The 20626-nt window shown below is 50.2% G+C and overlaps 1 protein-coding gene across 1 annotated transcript; it reads right to left on the bottom strand.

Moving 5' to 3' along the window:
* Window positions 1–402: 402 nt before the first annotated feature.
* On the bottom strand, window positions 403–1528 carry LOC147979619 (uncharacterized). Its single transcript, XM_087516773.1, is given in 2 exon segments — window positions 403–624; window positions 626–1528. Coding segments are annotated over 2 exon segments (1125 nt in total).
* Window positions 1529–20626: the final 19098 nt, after the last annotated feature.

The raw sequence follows: 20626 nt of genomic DNA, 5'->3' as shown, positions 1-20626 counted from the left end.
TGGAGGCATATCTAACTTCGACTCCTTGGTCATTGGTTACAGTGACAGTCCGGTTGGCACAATCTAACAAGCCTTGGTGCTTGATGAGCCAATCCATTCCTAAGATCACATCCAAGCCTTGCGATCTTAAGATGATAAGGTCTGCTAGGAAGTCTACCCCATTAATGACAATCCCGACTCCTTTACATCCTATCTTGGCTCTCATCTCTGCTCCGGGGGTTTGTATCACCATGGGGTTATTCAGGGGTGTAGGGGTCATGCCACTTTTTAATGCAAACTTTTGGGTGACAAATGAATGCGTGGCTCCCGAATCAAACAAGACAGTTGTAGGTGTTGAGTTGACAAGGAACGTACCCAGCACGACGTCCGGGTCTTCCTGGGCTTCTTCTATAGTGACATGATTCACACGACCCTTGCCGTTGTTGGACAGGTTGCGGGGAGCTTGGTTCCTTGGCGGCATTCCACGACCTTGTCCTGGGTTCTGGGCATTGGGGCGCGGTGCATCGGGCTTCTTGTTGGGGCAATTCTTGGAGTAGTGTCCTGCCTGACCACATCCGAAGCAAGTGACTTGATTGGGGTTGTTGCTCTTGCCGGCATTGTTATTGGGGTTGTTGTAGGCTGGCCTAGGGTTGGCATACTGCTAAGGTGGGTAGTTGGTGCGGGGTGCAGGAGCTCTTGGCTGCTGATAAGTTGGCTTGACTGGGGCTGGCTGCCACGGGCGAGGCTTCTGGTTGCTGGAGCTACCCTTGCTGATCATCTTGCGCTTACGGGTGTCATCCAAAGCACGTCTCTTGTCCGCAAGCATGAGTGCCTTGTTCACCAGATCAGGAAAGGTCGGGCAGTCACACACAACAACAGAGTACTGCAGGGTCTGGTTAAGGCCTTCCATGAAGTGCTCCCTTTTGGCAGCATCAGTGCTGACATCTTCAGGGGCATACCTTGAGAGAACACTGAACTTCTGCATGTACTCCTTGACAGTGTTGCTACCTTGCTTCAGGGCTCGGAACTCAAGCTTCTTGATGGCCACGATTCCGGAAGGAATGTGGGCCTTGCGGAATTCTACCTTGAAGTTATTCCAAGTGATGTTTTGCTCAGCATGCATGGCATTGAATCCATCCCACCAAGCTCTAGCAGTTCCCCCGAGACAGTGAGCAGCATATGCCACCTTCTCACGGTCTTCAGTGCATCCGACTAGTTCCAGCAAATCCTCAATGGTGCGGACCCAGTCATCTGCATCCAGGGGTTCGGCAGTCTCGATGAAGGTGGGTGGTGCATGCTTCTTGAACTCCACCAATGTGGAACGTGCATTGCCATTTCCCGCCGGCTGGCGGTTGACAGCTTGAGCGATCATCTGGAGGGCTGCAGTGTTGGCTTGGCGTTCCTCTCGGAAGGCTTGGAGAAGCTGAGCCATGTCCATGCTTGGAGGTGGTGGCGGTGGTGGAGCTTGTCCTTGGGTTTGGTCTTGACTGGCTCCTTCTCCGGCTTCTGGCTGCTGGGTAGAGGTACCAGTACGAGTTACAACAGGCATCCTGTCGGAGCGGTCAAGGTCTCATGATTGGGAAAGATGGGGAAGCAATATAAATGGGATGCCTAGTGAGGGGGTTGGTATGACACTAATTGTTTTCATGCAAGGGCCAAAAGGCCAAACACATTTATTAAAATCCAAATGGGTGATGTAGTCGCTTACAAGTTCCTGAAGGAAAGTACGACGTCCATCAAACACATCAAAAGCAAACACAATACCACATGGTTTCATATGAACCATTACAAGGACTCGACTTCGCATAGGGGTACACGACCTATCCTACCGTGGGGGTTACTAACGGGCATATCCGGGCAGCGAATGATGCCTAAGTGGTGGAATGCTCGGTCGCGTAGTCTGGCTCTTCTGAGTCTTCCTCCTCGTCATCGGCGGCCTGACTTTCTTATTCACTTGAAGGGGTGGGGGAGTGGAGGAGCTCAACACGGCGTTGCTTTGCCGGAGGTGCGAAGAGCTTGCGGTATTCCTTTGCGCTCATGCGGTGTTGCTGTGGTGGTTCTCCATCCTTTGGGGGTCTTCCGCCTCTGTATGCGATTGCGGGTTGTCCAGGGGGAGCACCTTCCTTCTTGACCCTATCCTTCTTCCCTTGTGCTTGAAGAAGTGCCTTGGTCTCATGAAGTTCCTTTCGGAGTTCCATTGATTCATAGGCCAAGCGTTGTGCCAAGCTATTCACACAAAGGCTGAAGTAGGTCTGGAATCGGAGTGGAAGTCCTTCTTCTAATGGTGGAGCTGGGGCACTGCTCTCATCCTCACCTTCCTTCCGATAAGGCAAGAAACGGGTTGCCAACTCGTCTGCCATCTCTGGAAGAAGGTCTCGGAGGCGGGTGAGTGCCTTGAGGGTTGCCATCTCGACGGCAAGGACTAGTGTTGCCATCTGGGGTCCCTCAAAGAACCAGCTTTGTTGGGGAGTTGTTGGCCTTCAGATCACTTCCACATGATACTCCGTCTTGGTGTCATTGATCCAATGCTCATGGTAGGTGTAAATGGGGGCTCGGTGGTACTGGCACTTCTTGAGGCTATCCTCGAGAAGCACGGGAAATCCTGTGGTCAGGAAGTCTTCAGGTACGGCAGCCATCTACAAAGGTTGAATGGGAGAGGTCAATAAGGGAAATATATCTTGGGTTGGATAAGCTTAGAAAAGAAGAGGAGTTTAGATGGTATCAAGCTAACTAACGCCCATGCTAACTAAGGCTTCCTACAGCCAGGATGGCTCTGATACCAGCTCTGTGGGGACCCCGACTCATAAGTCGAGATCACCAAATGCACGTGTACAGTGATCCCAGAGATCAATGCTCACTAAACACACAGAAGCTGAATAACAAGAGTCTTACATCCATTCATACCGTCTTACACAAATTAAGACCATTATGGTCAAGTCTTACATAGATAAAGCCTTAAGGGCTGAACATGAAATGAAACATAAGCAGCGGAAATCTTCGTCGATAAGTAGAACCCATGCCATCTACCTTAACCCTACAGGCATTCTGACTGGGAAACGTCCTAGTTTGCATGTTCGTCTTCAAAGAATTCTTCTTCGAACTCCTGTTCTTCCATGCCTGGCCAATTAAATAACCAGTGGCAAGCCAATGAGTACTTTGAATGTACCCGCAAGCAACCCATGTTTTGGTTCAAGGTACAACAATGCATGATATAGGTAAATTTTTGCGGAAAGCTAGTTTTTGAGTGCAATGACATGTTCAACTTCTCGTAAGACATGCATCAGGAGAGTTCAAGTAACCATAAGGATAGGTTACAGATATTAACATAAATGGAGTAGGCACCAACCCAGCTCAAACATGTCAAGTCCTTTGACTTGACCTGAGTAGTGGTATCAACATTTAAAGAGTGGGCACCAACCCAACTCGATCATGTCAAGTCCTCTGACTTGACCCAAGTAATTCTTCCCACACACACTAGTTTGTAAACAAGTGGACGTAGTTTAAGCAGCACCGCCCAACTGTCCTTGACCGTGGACACGGCTATTCGAATAGTTTTACACTCTGCAGAGGTTGCACACTTTACCCACAAGATCCGGGGAACTTCCGTGTCATCCACGACCTGCGGTACCTCAAGTACCCGGGGTAAGCACCCGATCTCTATCTTTCCCTAGACGACACTAACAAGGAGTCCACTCGTTGTTCCGTATCCTCACGATGTACATCATATGAGACTCACTCGAGATCGTAACATCCGAGAGGGGACACAACGGTGTATCCGGTGCCCTGTGAAAACAGTCATGGCCGCCCTACCTGGCACGACCCCGTCCTGAGAGAGAGCACCAACTCTCCCCCGTTACTAGTAATGCGGGCTCCAAGCTAGTATCGGCCTAGGTAATCAATAATGCCCTTTCCCATACAAGGGTAGAGTGGTTGCGCATGTAAGGTTGGGACACTCGACAAATCTTAAATCTAATTCGTTTTCGAAAACAACACACACACTTGCCTCGGTACACCACTTCGTCATCAAGTGGTTACCCATTTCATTATCTCCCTCGGGCATAAGTGGCACCCGACGGGGTTTTCGAAAAGTTCTTTGAAAATGCTTTGCCTCCATCACCATGCTTTTACCCGTCCCTTTTTGCGGAGCACTACTTTAGCATTCTATCTACTCCCACCGGCATAACCCTCATAAGGAGGTAGGGTCATGCACAATGCAAGTATCAATAAGGAGGAGACGAGGGCAACCCACCAAAGTGGCACCCCTCTCATCATGATTCCGATGCAACAATGATAAAGTGCCATATGGAATGCATAAAAGGGTTTCATAAACATGGTCAAAGGGCTGCTTGCCTGGTTCAACAAGGTCTTCTGGGTCTTCAAAGTCTTCTGGTCCAACTCCTTCGTCAGCAACGCAATCTATCATCGCAAAATAATAACGAGAAAATAAGGCAATAATAAAACAGAAAAACCAAAGTGCTCAGAAAAATGTCAACTCATTTTTGTAAAATACTAGGTTGAAAACTAAGAAGGGGAAAATTCCTAGTTTTGGATTTGGTGCAACAGAATGGGAGAAATGGATTTACAAAGGCATATTTAAATGCTCAAAATCTCATTTAAATATTTAAAGTGAAGAAAAGTTTGTTGGATTTGAATGAAAGTTGCACCATTAAATAGGTTGCAATATTTTGGGAATTTAGAAATTGGAATTAATTTATTTGGACATATATTCTATCCTATGGAATTTTTGGAAAAAAGGTGGCAAAAAGAAAAGGAAAAAGGCCCTGTGCCAGCTGGGCCAGAACAGCCGCAGGGCAGCAGGCCCAGCCAGCGAGGCGGCCCAGCGCACTGGTGCACGCGTGCGCGCCAGGTTCAAACCTGACGGGCGGGGCCCAGGCGTCAGGGTGAGAGGCTGACGGACGGGCCCCACGGCCGTCGTCATCAACCCTAGGCCAGAGGGGACGGCGAGCTCACTGGCGACGGCGTAGGCCACGGCGAGGTCGGGCGAGGGCATGGCTGGACTCAGTGCTGCGTCGCCGATCGGGTGGAGGTGGCGGGCGTCACCGGAGCTGCCTGGTTCGCCGGCGACGAGGTCTCGCGGCGGAGAAGCTTCGGGTGTCGATGGCTTCGGCCGTTTCCGGCTGCAAACGAGGCGGGGAAGAGAGGGGAAACGATCAGTGGGATGCAGGGGTTCCAGATCGAGGCAAAGGAGGAGCGGGGGAGGCCTATACCTCGCGAACTTCGGCGAGCCGAAGCGGCGGAGCTCGAGCTCGATCTCGAGCTCGGGCGGCTCTGGAGAAGAACTGGGGGTGCAGGGGGAGGTTTTGGAGGTGCATATAGCGAGTGGTGAGGAGAGAAGGGCTCAGGGAGGCCTTTATATAGGCGAACAGCGAGGTCCCGTAGACCCGTGCGCCGGCGAGCTCACGCTCGTCGCTGCAGGGCTCGGGGGAAGCAGGCGTGGTGTCTGGGGTGTTCCTGGACGTCGACCACGTCGGGTGAGATAGAGAGAGGAGGTGGGGGAGAGGTCAGGGGTGCGCACGTGTGAGCCGCACCATTGGCGCGCTCGAGCGGCCCTTGTTCACTAGCACGGAGGCGCGGGGAGGAGGAGAGAGGAGGGGCCCGACCGTGTAGCGTGCTGCGGACGCCGAGGCGCATTGGCAGGCACGCGGGGGAGGCCCGAGGTGGCCGGAGGTGGCTGGAAGGGGGTGGCTACAGTGCGGGAGCGCACTGTAGCGCGCTCCAGAGCGCCCAAATGCCCGGCATGGCCATTCTTTATGCATGGTGAGCGCGTCCATTGGTGTCTAGCAGGTCTAGGGGGGAGTAAAGAAGAGAGAGGGGCATTGGATGCCCTGGAGAGCTAGTAGGAGAGGAGAGAGGGTGAGGGAGAGAGAGAAAGTGGCTGTCTAGAGAGGGAGAGAGAGGTTTTCATCCTCCCAACAATTGAGTTTGGGCTAGGAAAACTTACTGGAGGTAAAATATGACTAGAAGGGGCTGTGGTAAAAATTTGAGCTCTCCAAGAATAGTGGAAGGGGTCAAAACAGTGGTTTTTGCAAAATGTCAGAAGGTGTTTGATAATGGTTTGGGCAAGCAAATGAACTCCAATTGCCATGATACTTAACAGGATGGAATGACACTTAGAAATAGGGTGTGCCACCAAATTTGAGCTCATTTGGGAAAAGTTGCCAATGTAACTTTGGCAAACCCTAGAAATTAGCAGAAATGGACTTGTGTAGATCTAGTTGAGCAAATCACTTCTCCTTGATGCACCACTTGGTGTAGTGGCCTCATTTGGTCATGTGAACATGCTCACAAAAGTTGGGGTCAAGGGGAGAAAGTTGGTAGTACAAACTTGTTCAAATTTGGTTCTAGTCAGAGAGGGTTTTGGGGCATTTTGGTGAACCAAAATGATCTTGATTGAAGTGAGGCTTTGCAAGATCATCACAATATGCATTTGTGAGTTGCTGGATTTTTTTGGATTTTTATGGTAATATTTCCTGTAGAAATATTTCAAATCCTTGAAATGGGCAGAAATGGTTTTGGGAGGTTTTGCCCAATATTTTGAACATGACCAAGTGTTGAAACTCTTGTATATGGAAAATATATGTCCACTGAGTTTCCCTAAATTTTGCCAAATATTTTTAAAACATTAAAATAATTTTAACCTATTAAAGACCATTTCTGGCCTTAAGAAAAAGCCTTTAAATAAAATAGGAAAATAGCTTTTAAAATTATATTTTTGGGGTTTATGGGAATACTATATCTAATAGGTTTCAAATATACCTTTTGAAATATTTTTCATACCCCAAATTAGGTACTTGCAGTGCAAACCGCAATCCAGGGGTTTTTGGAAAAACTAATTTTTGAAAATACTATTTGGCCAAATTATTTTGTAAGAAAATACTACATTGCTTTGTACACATGGCATGATCATTGGGCAGAAGTTTGGGGCAAGGAGATGAAGTATAGGGGGTGGAGTTGTGTTGACTTTAAAGAGCACTTGAAAAGCACAGAGAGAAAACCAACTCCAAATAAAAGCCAAATAATGCAAAAGTTTTTGTGGGTCCAAATTTTCATGCTTAAATAATGCAAATGAAGAGTTACAAAATGCAGGGTGTGACAAGAAAACACCACCGAGAATTATTTAGACACTCCGGAAGAATCAAAAGCGAAGAGGTTGAGCCAACTATGAAAAGAATTTGAAAGATCTTGGAGAAATACATTTGACTGATGATAATTCATTCTTACGTCAAACTTTGACAAGAAATTTGAGGTAGCTCCGAGAAAATAAGAAGAGTCAGGTAAGATCCTGGAAAAAGACCTGTGGGTCAGGGCCCACTCAAAAGAAACACCGTTGAACGATTTGAAGGAGAGATTGCACCGGTAGAATTAAATGGCTTGAATGAGATAACAACCTCGTAAGATCTTGAGTGAATGTAGAGTGGAAAACACGAATCTTTGAGATATCTTGAGCACTCCGGAACAATTAAATAGCGAGAAGTGAATGAATATGAGGTGCACCGGCAAGAGAAGGTTGAAACGAGGAAATGATATGATCAACAAGGCTTGAATTGGTTCCACCGGAGAAGAAAAAAAACAAATAATGGTGAACTAGAAGAACACCTTCAAGGGAACCACTGGGTAAGAATAATGATAGAAAAGAATGGAGAGACTTCACATCAATAAGATGGATACTCGATTAAGAGATCTGAATCCTTGGAGAAAAACAAAGGGAGGGAGGGTGGGATAAACAAAGACAATTTGGAATGGATGAACCGAACACCGTTGAGAAGAACTGATACTTGATCTTGCGGTTGTTGAAATGATCGGATCCACTTGAAGAGAAACACGCCGGTTGAAAAAAAAGGATTGACATGACAGACTCAATGATCGAGAAGGATTAGTATTCGCATCGGAGTATGAGAACAACATTAGAGAAGGTATGGAATCAACATTTGGCTTCGAAGCAACTCGGATACCACAACTCAAAACAAAAACAAAGGGTTGGCTTGCAGAATAAGCCGGAACAAACATATGATAGAGATTTCGTCCGAAGTTTTCGTGGTGGGGCCTACACGGGCTCGATCGTATAGCACCATCATGTACAAGGTAGTGCACATGACATACGAAGCGTCCCCGAGTCAGCATAGCCAAGGACTCTTTAAGACACAACGAGACCACTGTAAAACCGACCGTGAATAGGCGGACCACTAGACGTCGAACCCCAATTTCATATCATACATCTGTCGGAAAGATATCCTAAGAGCTACTTGAATTCCCACTTATAAACTCCCGAAATTTTCCCAGTTATGCAATCAGGTGTTGGGCATACAGGGGAACCATAATATCTCACCCAAAACTAGCAAATCCTACATCCAGCTGTATCCATCCCTCAACACATAACCAAGAAACCTTCGGAAATCATCTACCTCAACCTTCGAAAAGCATCCGTTATACAAGTTATGGCAATACTCCCGAACTCCCGCCCCAGTACTGGGTTGCGTCGAGGTTATCTCACCAACGAACTGCATAAAAGAGATTTTCGATGTCCGCGTACTAAACTCAGGTATTCCAGAATTGCAACGATACAATTGTGACGACAACACCTCGGAGCTCAACTCCCCGGGACACTGCCGCAACCCTTATATGAGAGGAGGCACCAAGAACAATGTTCTCGTCGCAAAACCATCGGAACGATTCCAAGATACCCACGTGATCCTAATTTTTTTTTGTGAAATTTGAGAAGAGTCAAAACTCTACGTTAGGATGCCTTACCAGAGCGATGAGGAGACTGGGGAGTAAAAAGAATTCCTGAACTCTCCGATATATAATTCCTAAATGACTCAAAACATTTTTTTTCTAGACTCAAACTCGGCCGCTAAAAACGATCAATCAGTGGGGGCTCCTAAGGTCGGGGAAGGCTCTGATACCAACTTATAACGCCCTCGATGCGGCTTTATCTCCCACGTGTCGAAGCACGACTTAGAGGCATAACCGCATTGAAAGCAATGTCGCAAGTGAGGTGATCTTCACACAACCCATGTAATACATAAGGGAAAAAGATACAAAGTTGGCTTACAATCGCCACTTCACACAAATACATGAATAAAGCATTACATCATCCAAATACAATCAAGGTCCGACTACGGAACCAAAATAAAATAAGAACCCCAAATGAGATAAAGGTCCCCGATCGTCCCCAACTGGGCTCCATTACTGATCAACTAGAACGGAACAACACAAAGGACAAGATCTTCATCGAGCTCCTCCTGAGCATGGTTGCGTCATCTGCACGGTCTCATCGGCACCTACAAGCTGGTTTTGGAAGTATCTGTGAGTCACGGGGACTCAGCAATCTCGCACCCTCACGATCAAGACTATTTAAGCTTATGGGTAAGGTAAAGGTATGAGGTGGAGCTGCAGCAAGCGACTAGCATATATGGTGGCTAACATATGCAAATGAGAGCGAGAAGAGAAGGCAAAACACGATCGATAAAAGTATGATCAAGAAGTGATCCTAGAACAACCTACGTCAAGCATAACTCCAACACCGTGTTCACTTCCCGGACTCCGCCGGAAAGAGGCCATCACGGTTACACACGCGGTTGATGCATTTTAATTAAGGGCAACTTCAGGTTTTCTACAACCGGAAATTAACAAATTCCCATCTGCCCATAACCGCGGGCACGACTTTCGAAAGTTCAAATCCCTGCAGGGGTGTCCCAACTTAGCCCATCACAAGCTCTCACGGTCAACGAAGGAATAGACCTCCTCCCGGGACATTCCGATCAGACTCGGTATCCCAGTTCTTCAAGACATCCTCGACAATGGTAAAACAAGTCCAGCAAGACCGCCGATGTGCCGACAATCTGAAAGGAGCTGCACATATCTCGTTCTCAGGGCAACACCGAATGAGACATCCTATGAGTAAAACCAGCCCTCAAGTTTCCCCGAGGTGGACCCGCAGTCTACTTAGTTCGGACCAACACTTAGACAAGCACTGGCCCGGGGGGGTGTTAAAATAAAGATGACCCTTGGGCTGGCCTAACCCAAGGGGAAAAGAGGCTAGGTGGCGAATGGTAAAACCAAGGTTGGGCCTTGCTGGAGGAGTTTTATTCAAAGCAAACTATCAAGGGGTTCCCATTATAACCCAACCGCGTAAGGAACGCAAAATCCGGGAACATAACACCGATATGACGGAAACTAGGGCGGCAAGAGTGGAACAAAACACCAGGCATAAGGCTGAGCCTTCCACCCTTTACCAAGTATACATATGCATTAATTAAATAAGATATATTGTGATATCCCAACAAAATAAACATGTTCCAACAAGGAACAACATCTCCATGTTCCAACAAGGAACAAACTTCAATCTTCACCTGCAACTAACAACACTATAAGAGGGGCTGAGCAAAGCGGTAACATAGCCAATCAACGGTTTGCTAGGACAAGGTGGGTTAGAGGCTTGGTTCAACAATATGCGAGGCATGATAAGCAAGTGGTAGGTATCGCAGCATAGGCATAACAAAAGAGCGAGCAACTAGCAAGCAAATATAGAAGTGATTTCGAGGGTATGATCATCTTGCCTGAAATCCCGCAAGGAAGAAGAACGAGTCCATGAAGAAGACAAACGGACGTAGACGAACGGGTCCTCACAAATGCGATGTTACCGGAACCAACCCGAAGAAGCACACAACATAGTAAACAACCAACACATGAACATGATATGATATGCGAGATGCGGTGAGATTTGACAAGGAATGATTGAACCTGGCCTCAACTTGGAAATCCAAGTGTGCCACTGGAAAGGTGAGGTGAAATCTCTTGAAAACGATATAAAGATCACCGGAATCGGAGTTACGGTTTGGAAATGGCAAGCAATTCAAATATGACACCGGTCTGCGATTTACAGCAAGTAGCCAACTAAATGCAACAAGATGAACATGCTACAGCACTCAAACATGACAACAAAATACATGACAGGGATGCACTCATGATGCTTAACAAAAGATGAACACTGAGCTACGGCTAATTCATCCATTAACAGGTTCAAGCAAGCATGGCAAAAGAGCAATTGGTAAACAGATTCAGACTTAGAGAAATTAACACAAGCCTGGAATTTCAGATCAGGTAGCACACTTTGGAGCAAGAAAACTATATGCTACAGGGCCTGAACATGGCAAAGTAAAGCATGGCATGGGGCCACTCAAAGAGCTTAACAAAAGTCCCTTAATGACCTTGAGCTAAAAGGGATCAGAGAATACATTTGCAAGCATGTGAACATGGCAAAAACGTAATCAGATCACAGACTTAGTGAAAAACTGGAGCTTGCAAATCAGATATCAAGTAGGCATGTTTACGAGCTCGATGCACTCACTACAGAGCAAGGCATGACAATCTAAGCATACGCCCATCAAGAATACACATTATACAAGCTAAACATGGCAAGAACACTAACATAGCATGCACGGATCAACAACAACACCCTCGGCAAAATCGCTAACAAGTAGACAATCTGCCCAGATTCACGAAATACCAAAAGTAGAGCTCGATTGACTCAAGCTAGGGTGCTCCATAATTGCAAACAAAGACATGGATGGATAGAGCACTACAAGATTAACAAATCATCCTTACTGATCATCCTCAAAAGAGGCGCGGATCACTAGGAAACAACATGAACATATGGCATATTGAAATAAACAGATCAAGGACTTAGTGGAAATGCTAAGTCCCTGAAATCAGCATTAACGAATTCTCCACTTTGCAAGGTTGTGCTAGTCACCACACACATCACAAAAATACATGGATGGCAGCTCTGGAAAGATGACAAAGCATATAACAAAACTCATGAAGAGCTCAGGGGCATATCATGCACACAATAATCATGGCAAAAATGACAAATAGCTATTTGGTGCAGCAGATCTGACTATTAACTCAAATAGCACTCTTCCAACAGCATTTCGGGCATCAAGATGAGCTCAAATGAAAATGATGCAGTGAGGTTAAATGATGTGCTCTCTGAGATGAACATTTTGATATGCTATACGCGCAAAACGGAGCTACGGATGCAAAGTTACGATGCGATGAACATGGGCATATGAATCTGGGAATTTCGGGGACTTAGTGAAATTTATACCTCCGCGAAAAGTCAACGCGGGACAGAGAGAAGCGGGACGGCACGGATCCGGATCTGGACGGGGCTTTTGGTTGAGGGGAAGGGTGGATCTGATCACTCCGAGTGGATCCGACCGGAGTCTACTCCGGCGAACTCCGCGAGCTCCGGCGAGTGAACGAAGTCGAGGAGGAGGTCCGGCGATGGCCGCAGGCTACGGGCGGCGCGGGGCGCCACGCCGGCGACGAGGAAGCTTGGCGGTGGGCGGAGCTGGCCGGAGATGATGCGGGCGGCGCATGGCAGTTCCGGCGAGGGTGAGGCGCGGTGGCGCGCGGCGGCCGGCGGCGAAGGCACGCGGGCGCGGGCAGCGGCTCGGGCGCCAGGCGGCGGCGCGGTGCACCGGGCCGGGGGGCCGGATCTGGGCCTCCCGGGCCCGCGCGGGAGAGGCGGCGGGGCAGGCCAGGTGGCGGCGCGCAGTAGGCTAGCGGCGGCGGCGGGGTGACATGGCGCGACGAGATTCGTCGGAGCGAGGTGGCGGCGCGGCTGGACATTGTCCGGCACGGTGGGAGATTTATCCGGGCGCAAGGAGGGTGAAGCTAGGGTTTGATCTGCGCGAGGATTTTGGAGGGAGACACATATTTATAGGTAGAGGGAGCTAGGAGAGTCCAAATGAGGTGCGGTTTTCGGCCACTCGATCGCGATCGAACGACCGAGATGATGGAACAGGTTTAGGTGGGTTTTGGGCCAAATTGGAAGTATGTTGGGCTGCAACACACACGATGCCTTCTCGGTCCCTCGGTTAACCGTTGGAGCATCAAACGAAGTCCAAATGGTACGAAACTTGACAAGCGGTCTACCGGTAGTAAAGCAAGGCCGCTTGGCAAGTCTCGGTCCAATCCGGAAATGTTTAATCCCCACACACGAGAAGAGGGTAGAAATGACCACCGGAGGAGAACGAAGCGCCGGATTGCAAAACGGACAACGGGGAAAATGCTCGGATGCATGAGACGAACATGTATGCAAATGAAATGCACATGATGACATGATATGCAATGCATGACACGCAAGCAATGACAAGACAACAACAACGAATAACTGGACGACACCTGGCACATCGGTCTCGAGGCATTACACGAATGCTCCTGGAGAGCTCCGGACTTGGGTAAGTAACAAGTAATTTACTTTCACATGCTTACTTTGCATATTGAATGCCTTACCCGCCGCTATCCTCCTCATCGCCTCAATCTCCTAGAGGGCCTTTTGGGCTTCGGCCTTGGCATGCTTTGTGCTCTCGAGGGCCGCGGCAAGCTCGAACTCTCACGTCTTCGAGTCAAGCTCCAAAGCCTCGTGCTTCTTCACGAGATCCTGGAGCTCTTGATGCACCTCGCCCACCCGTGCCTCTTGTTTCTCCCGCTCGCTACGCTCCTTGGCCGCTTTGTCTTCGGCCTCGGACAGCGCTTGCTTCAGGGTCGCCACTTCGGTCGTGGCCCCTGGCACATTCATGATGATCCTGTCATTTCACAACCACTTTTTCTTTTATATATATATATACAAGGTATTACTTACCTTTGTTCTCCTCGAGCTGCCTCTTGGCAAGGCCGAGCTCTTTCTCGGCCCCTCGAGGTCCTGCTTCAGTGTGGCGACCTCCGCATCCAGTGCGGCAGAGGTCAGCAGCGAAGCCTTCATACGCATACAGACATACTTATATTAGACTCCTGCATATATTATTTGATCCTCTATTTGGCTTTTCTTTGTGAACACCAAACAGAGCATCAGGGTCTACTGTCTATGCGGTAATATTTTTCCTATATTTTAAATACTTACCTCAAAGCCTGTTAGAAGGCTGGCACAGGCTTCAGTCAGTCCGCTCTTGGCGGACTGAACCTTCTTGATCACCGCACTCATAATAGTGTGGTGTTCTTCGTCGATGGAAGCGCCGCGAAGCGCTCCCAGCAGGTTGCCCCTTTTCCTATTTCCCCTTTTGGGCAGTGCGGTGTTCTTCGTCGATGGAAGCGCCGCGAAGCGCTCCCAGCAGGTTGTCCGGTGCCTCTGGATGGATAGAGGTCACCGGCACGGGCGTCTTGCCCCTTTTTGAAGGGGGCCGCCTGGCCGAGTCCGGAACCGCTGGAGGTTCCGATGCGGTGTTCGGCTAAGAGCCGAACTTGGAGCCCCCGGGAGCCTTGCTCCCTTTGCTCCTGGAGTCCGGAAGGTCGCCTTGAGGCGCCTCTGGGACTGTCTCCCCCCGGCTCGGTGCCCCTTGAGACAATACCTCGGCATTGTCCGTAGGGCAAGGAGAGGAGGCGGTTGGAAGTGTATCACTATTCATGTCCGACAAGTCCAAGGAACCGTCCGACGATGATACATCGATACGGGCTTGGGGCGGACTGCATAATCATATTCAGCGTTAGGAGAAGCAGTGTGACAAAGGTATGCTATTAGTTACTCTGGTATCCGAATACTTACGACTTCGCCAGGGGCTTGGCCCTTAGCAGCCACTCGTCTTCGCTGTCGGCGGCGGTGGTGGAGCAGTCTGGAAGGAGAGTTCTTCCCTTCTTGGACCCTTCGGCCTCCCCGGTTGGGGCGGCCTTCCTTTTCTTGTCTCCCCCGACTGGAGGGGGAGAATCTTCATCTTCCTTCTCCCTGTTTTCACGGGAGGAGGGTGTCTCGGTGTTATCGGACGATGAGTCCGATACCACCTGGCGCCGGGAACTCTTTCGGGTTCCCTTGGCCTTCTTCTTGGTCTTCTCCGGCACCTCATAAGGAGCCGCAATTCGTATCTCCGTCAGGAGAGCCTCCACCCAGTCCTGTCAAAGGCATGGGAGCTCAGACCCTGCAAAAGGTTAAGCTATGGGAAATAAATATCCTACCAGATGTACAGAACTTACCGGATTCGCAGGGCACTTCGCGCTTAGCCCATGGTCCTCGGTAAGAGAGGGAGGGACCTCGGCGCCCTTGAACAACACCCTCCAGACGTCCTTATGCGTCGTGTCGAAGAGCTCATGTAGAGTCTGGTGCTGGGCCGGGTCGAACTCCCATAAGTTGAAATCCCGTTGTTGACACGGGAGGATCCGGCGGAAGAGCATGACCTGGACTATGTTGACAAGCTTAAGTTTCTTTCTTATCATGTTCCGGATATACTTCTGGAGTCCGTCCAGCTCCACCGATGAACCCCAGGACAGGCCCTTCTCCTTCCAGGAAGTGAGTCACGTGGGGATTCCGGATCGAAACTTGGGGGCCGCCACCCAGTTGGCATCGCGCGGCTCGGTGATGTAGAACCACCCCGATTGCCACCCCTTTATGGTCTCCACGAAGGAGCCCTCGAGCCATATAACGTTGGGCATTTTACCCACCATGGCTCTGCCACATTCCGCTTGTTGGCCGCCCACCACTTTCGGCTTGATATTGAAGGTCTTCAGCCACAGGCCGAAGTGAGGCCGGATGCGGAGGAAAGCCTCGGACACGACGATGAACGCCGAGATGTTGAGGATGAAATTCAGGGTCAAATCATGAAAGTCCAGCCCATAATAGAACATGAGGCCGCAGACGAATGGATGGAGGGGAAACCCCAGTCCACGGATGAAGTGGGGGAGGAAAACCACCCTTTTGTGAGGTTCCGAGGTAGGGACGACCTGCCCCGCGGTTGGCAGCTAGTGCGCGATATCCGTGGCTAAGTATCCGGCTCCACATAACTTTTTGATGTGCCCCTCCGTGACGGAGGAGGCCATCCACTTGCCTCCCGCTCCGGACATGTTTGGAGAGAGTTGAGGAGGAGGATGCGGACTTGGGCGCTGGAGCTCGAGTGCGCGAGAATGGATGAGCAAGGAGGAAAAAGGCATGGGTAGAAAAAGGTGAGATCTTATCCCTTTATAAGGGCGGACTAAACTATGTGCCCCCACTAGCCTGGTAAAACTCGCTTATCCCCCAAGCGCCGAAATTGATGGCGCGGTTGGGTTACCCATGTCCGTATTGATGAGAATCCCATAATAAGGGGAACACGATCTCTGCTTTGACAAGACGTGTCAAGAAACCGCCTCGCGTTATGTGCGGGGCTGGTTAAAGAAAAACAGTTTGAATAATTACCGGGCCATGGCGTGATGTCATGCTACCAAAACGTGTCAGCAGATTAGATTTGTGGAAATATTATTCTCTCTACGGTGGTATGTGGAACTTATTTTGCAGGGTCGGGCACTATCCTTGTATTCAAACTCTTCTGTGGTGTGTTCAGAGGAGGAACCCGCCTTGCAGTGCTGAAGACAACACTGTGCGCTGGACTCGTCGTCATTGAAGCCTGGTTCAGGGGCTGCTGAGGGAGTCCTGGATTAGGGGGTCTCCGGACAGCCGGACTATATCCTTTGGCCGGACTGTTGGACTATGAAGATATGAGATTGAAGACTTCATCCCGTGTCCGGATGGGACTCTACTTGGCGTGGAAGGCAAGCTAGGCAATACGGATATGTATATCTCCTCCTTTATAACCGACCTTGTCTATATAAATCGGAGGGTTTTAGTCCGTAGGACAATATACAATCATACCATAGGCTAGCTTCTAGGGTTTAGCCTCTCCGATCTCGTGCTAGATCAACTCTTGTACTACTCGTATTATCAAGAATAAATCAAGCAGGACGTAGGGTTTTACCTCCATCAAGAGGGCCCGAACCTGGGTAAAACATCGTGTCCCCTACCTCCTGTTACCATCCGCCTTAGACACACAGTTTGGGACCCCCTACCTGAGATCCATCGGTTTTGACACCGACAACCATTTTCATAGCATCACCAAATACGGCCTATTAACGGCCCATTATGGTCAGCCCATAAAACATACGATTTCCATTAAAGGCCCGTCTACAGCCCATTAAAGGCTCGTACAACACCCATAAATGAGTTGGTGGCCCATGGATCCTACGAGACGTAGAAGGCCCATGGATCCTACGAGACGTAGAAGGCCCGTGGATCCTACGAGACGTAGAAGGCCCATGGATCCTACGAGACATAGAAGGCCCATGGATCCTACGAGACGTAGAAGGCCCATGGATCCTACGAGACATAGAAGGCCCATGGATCCAATGGCCCGTGAAGGGCCATGGTCGGGCGAGTTAGCCCCCGTTTGAACGATATAGCATATTCAAAGATTTATCCTACTCAATACTATCACCTCTAAAAGCATACACTATACAACAAAGAGATCAAGGCATAGAAAGGTAGAATAATCCTACACTATACAATAAAGAAATTACAGCCGATTATACCCACTGGGCATTATGGTTCGGCACAGGTGATAATAAAGCATACACAAACAGCAAATTACATACACTGGGCAAATACATCACATACATCATGGACGCGCATCAACTTTACTCCTTTTGAACTATAATCTCTTCAGAAAATAGGATTGGCCGGATTCAGATAGCACAAATTTCAGTCTAAAAAATCTCCAATTCCTTCATGGTTACCTCAGTGTCTTGTTTCATTTTTTTGACTCCTGCATCTAATACCTGCATGTCCAGTCTCAACTTGTTGATTATACGTTGACAATCATGTACACGTTGTCTTGCCACCTCTAGTTGATGCTCGAGAACATCAGCACATTCCAATTCCAATCCATAAGCATTCGGTAACGGCCGTGCCGCACTGCTCGCAGATCTTTGTGTTGATGTCACTTCATCCTGAAATGTTTCTGTAAGTACACATGACTAGGGCAAAAATATAGTTACAACAGTGAAGCGAACAAGACACTATTTTGTACTACATGGCAAAACAGGACTAACAATAATGTTACACATCACTTTAAAAAAATGTTACACGTCATGAAGCATAAGTAGGTGATATTTTAAAAAATATAAAAAAGATAGTCTGTGCAGCTTGCATACAGAAATCTCTCTTAGCTCACCAGAGGAGCATGATGTTGGGGCCCAATCAAAAACACAGACAAGTTACAAATTTAGATAGCACGTTGCGTATAAGTAAGCAAGCAGTTGGCCATTCTGTGCCTCAATTAGTGTCTTAGGGAGCATAATGAACAACAGAGGGTTTCATACAAACATACTACAGCAGGCAAAACTATGCAATCATTAGCGTAGTATAAACTAGATTGTGAGCTCATGCAATAATAGTTGGTTAATAGACTTCAAAGCTTCAGGCATACTTCGTCAGAGTAATTAAATGGTAATGCATTTAATTATGTCAACTAATAGTGATACAAGTACCGAACATCAAGCATGATTATTTGGGCATCTCATTAACACAGGACAAATAAAGCAATTGAAAGAGAAAATTAACTATGCTGTCGGCGTTCTGGGAACGGGGGTCCCCAGACTTGCCTGCCTGCGGCCTGCGGCATGGCTCGAAGGGGGCCCAGCACGGCCCATCTTCTTCAACACAGACCCAAGACCCTTGCGAGGGGCCAAGCCTCGCGGGGCGGACGACACGGAGCTTCCTCAGGCACGACCTCATCAGGCTAGCTCGCGAGGAGACGGAGAGATCAAGGCGGGGTACCTCATGAGGTGCCCGTGACGCAAGGCATGACGACCAAGGGTGCCAGGCGGGCGCCAGCCCGCGCAGTGTCCTCCTTTCCTCTTTGGTGCAAAGGGAGCAAGCGCAGGCGAGAGCATCAAGCAAAGTCACCCGTTTCGGTGCAACGAGACCAAGACCAGTCCAACGGCAGGGAGGAAGTCATTGTGAAGCCCAAGCCAGCGTCACCACCAGAGCCTTTGGCAGGCGAGGACCAACTTTAGTCAGGATCAATGTACCAGATGTTCCCCTCCAAAATGGCCAATTGTTGGCGCCCTTCCCGCTCAATATTTGGGAAGAGGCCCAGGGCCTTTGCCTATAAATAGGACTAGCCACCCACATGGCAAGGGGAACCAAGATCGAAATCAGAGAGAGAATCGAGAAGAGAGAGAGAGGGGGTGACTGAACTCCTCCCAGCAGTTCATCCCCCCCAACCAAGAACAGACCCTCACGAGGCTGTTCTCCCTTGTATTGCTCATCATCATCAGCCCAAGAGGCAATCCATCACACCACACACGGGAGTAGGGTATTACACCACAACGGTGGCCCGAAACAGTATAAACCATGTGTCTCTTGTGTTGTTCTTTCCATAGCTTAGATCTTAGCGAGGCGGAGGGGTGCAGGTAGGTAGAAGGCGAAATCTCCGCGCGCACCCAGTGTTCAAACCTCAAGGGTCTGCCGGAACCCGGAATCCGACATTTGGCGCGCCAGGTAGGGGTGCGCCGGAATCCACCTTCTACCGCTTCATTTCCCGTCGCGTCGTCATCACCATGTCTGGCGACCAGGCGGGCAACCCAGATCCTTGGGCGGCGTGGCCCGCCAGCGCAGAGCCGCTCGCCTCGGGCGACCCCATGCCCCAGGCAGCTCGCGGTCCGCAGGGCGCTGCGGGCCGCGGGCGACGTGGACAGGCTTCGACAGCTCTCACACCGCGGCAGGCGCGGTCGGCAGCAAGGGCCTCCAATCACGCCGCGACCACGACACCGTACGCCCGCCGGGAGCAGGCGAACTCGAGGGCCGCGCTTATGGTGGCCCGAGAGCTGCTGTAGTGCAGGCTGCTGGAGGGCGGCCGCGACGTGCTGCTGGAGTGGGTGGCAGAGCTCCTGGGCTTCGCCGCCTCGGGGGCTCACCCCTTCTGCACCCAGCTCCCGTCTCAAGCCTAGGGTGGCCCGCGCGGGGGCTCCGCGCGCGCCCGCGGGCTCCAAGGCTACTCCAACGCCAGCGAAGTTGTCGGCACCGGACCGGCGGCGGCGCTGCCCCTACTCCCGGTCCACGAAGAAGAAGGACTCGACGCGACCCACGGCCCCAGTGGACAGCCGCGCTACCACCCCACGGTGGGCGCATCAAGCAGAGCTGCATGGCATGCGGAGCACTACGGCGCGGCCTTCGGGATGACGGCGCCAGAAGAATATGTGCCCCACATGATGGACCAAGGGCACCCTCATGAGGGCGAACAAGGCTCGCTCCTCAGCCCAAGCTGGGGGGACGAGGCGCCAGAAGCTGAGCTCTTCCAGGAGTCCCGGGATGGTCCCACCGGCCACGCTGGAGGCAGCGATTATCGGGTACCACTAATTCCTCAGGAGCAGGCATACGCTAATCGTGGATCGCAGGAGGTGTAGGTCGCCATAGCGAGCAGCTGCCCCGCTCCCACAGTCTCCTACCCCTCGGGAGGAGGGCGCAGGGGGCTGCAGGAGAGGGGCCGAGATCCGACATCACCACCGCGGTGTTCATAGCAAGGCGTTCTCAGGAGGTAGGCTCTCTGCTAGGGAGGTGCCTCAGGGCCTGCCCCTGGCGGAGGACCCGTGGTCGTCGGGGGAACCACTGGTGACCGCTCTACCTCATCGGCGCCGTCCTGGTTTCCGGTCGTCGTTGATGGCACTAGAGTGTGGCGCAAGGCGAGGCCCTCGTCAGACGATATGAAGCAAGGCCGGTACCTGTGAAGAAGGCCCAGTGCCTGTGAAGCTCGCCGCCCCATGACACTCTCACGTAATAATGAGTGGGGCCGTACACGCCCCGGAGTCTCAGGGGTGCCGGCCT

Source organism: Triticum urartu, chromosome 3A (assembly GCF_056163025.1).
Source record: "Triticum urartu cultivar PI428250 chromosome 3A, HENAU_Tu73, whole genome shotgun sequence".
Classification (NCBI taxonomy): Eukaryota; Viridiplantae; Streptophyta; class Magnoliopsida; order Poales; family Poaceae; genus Triticum; species Triticum urartu.
This window is presented reverse-complemented; position numbering and strand designations above follow the sequence as displayed.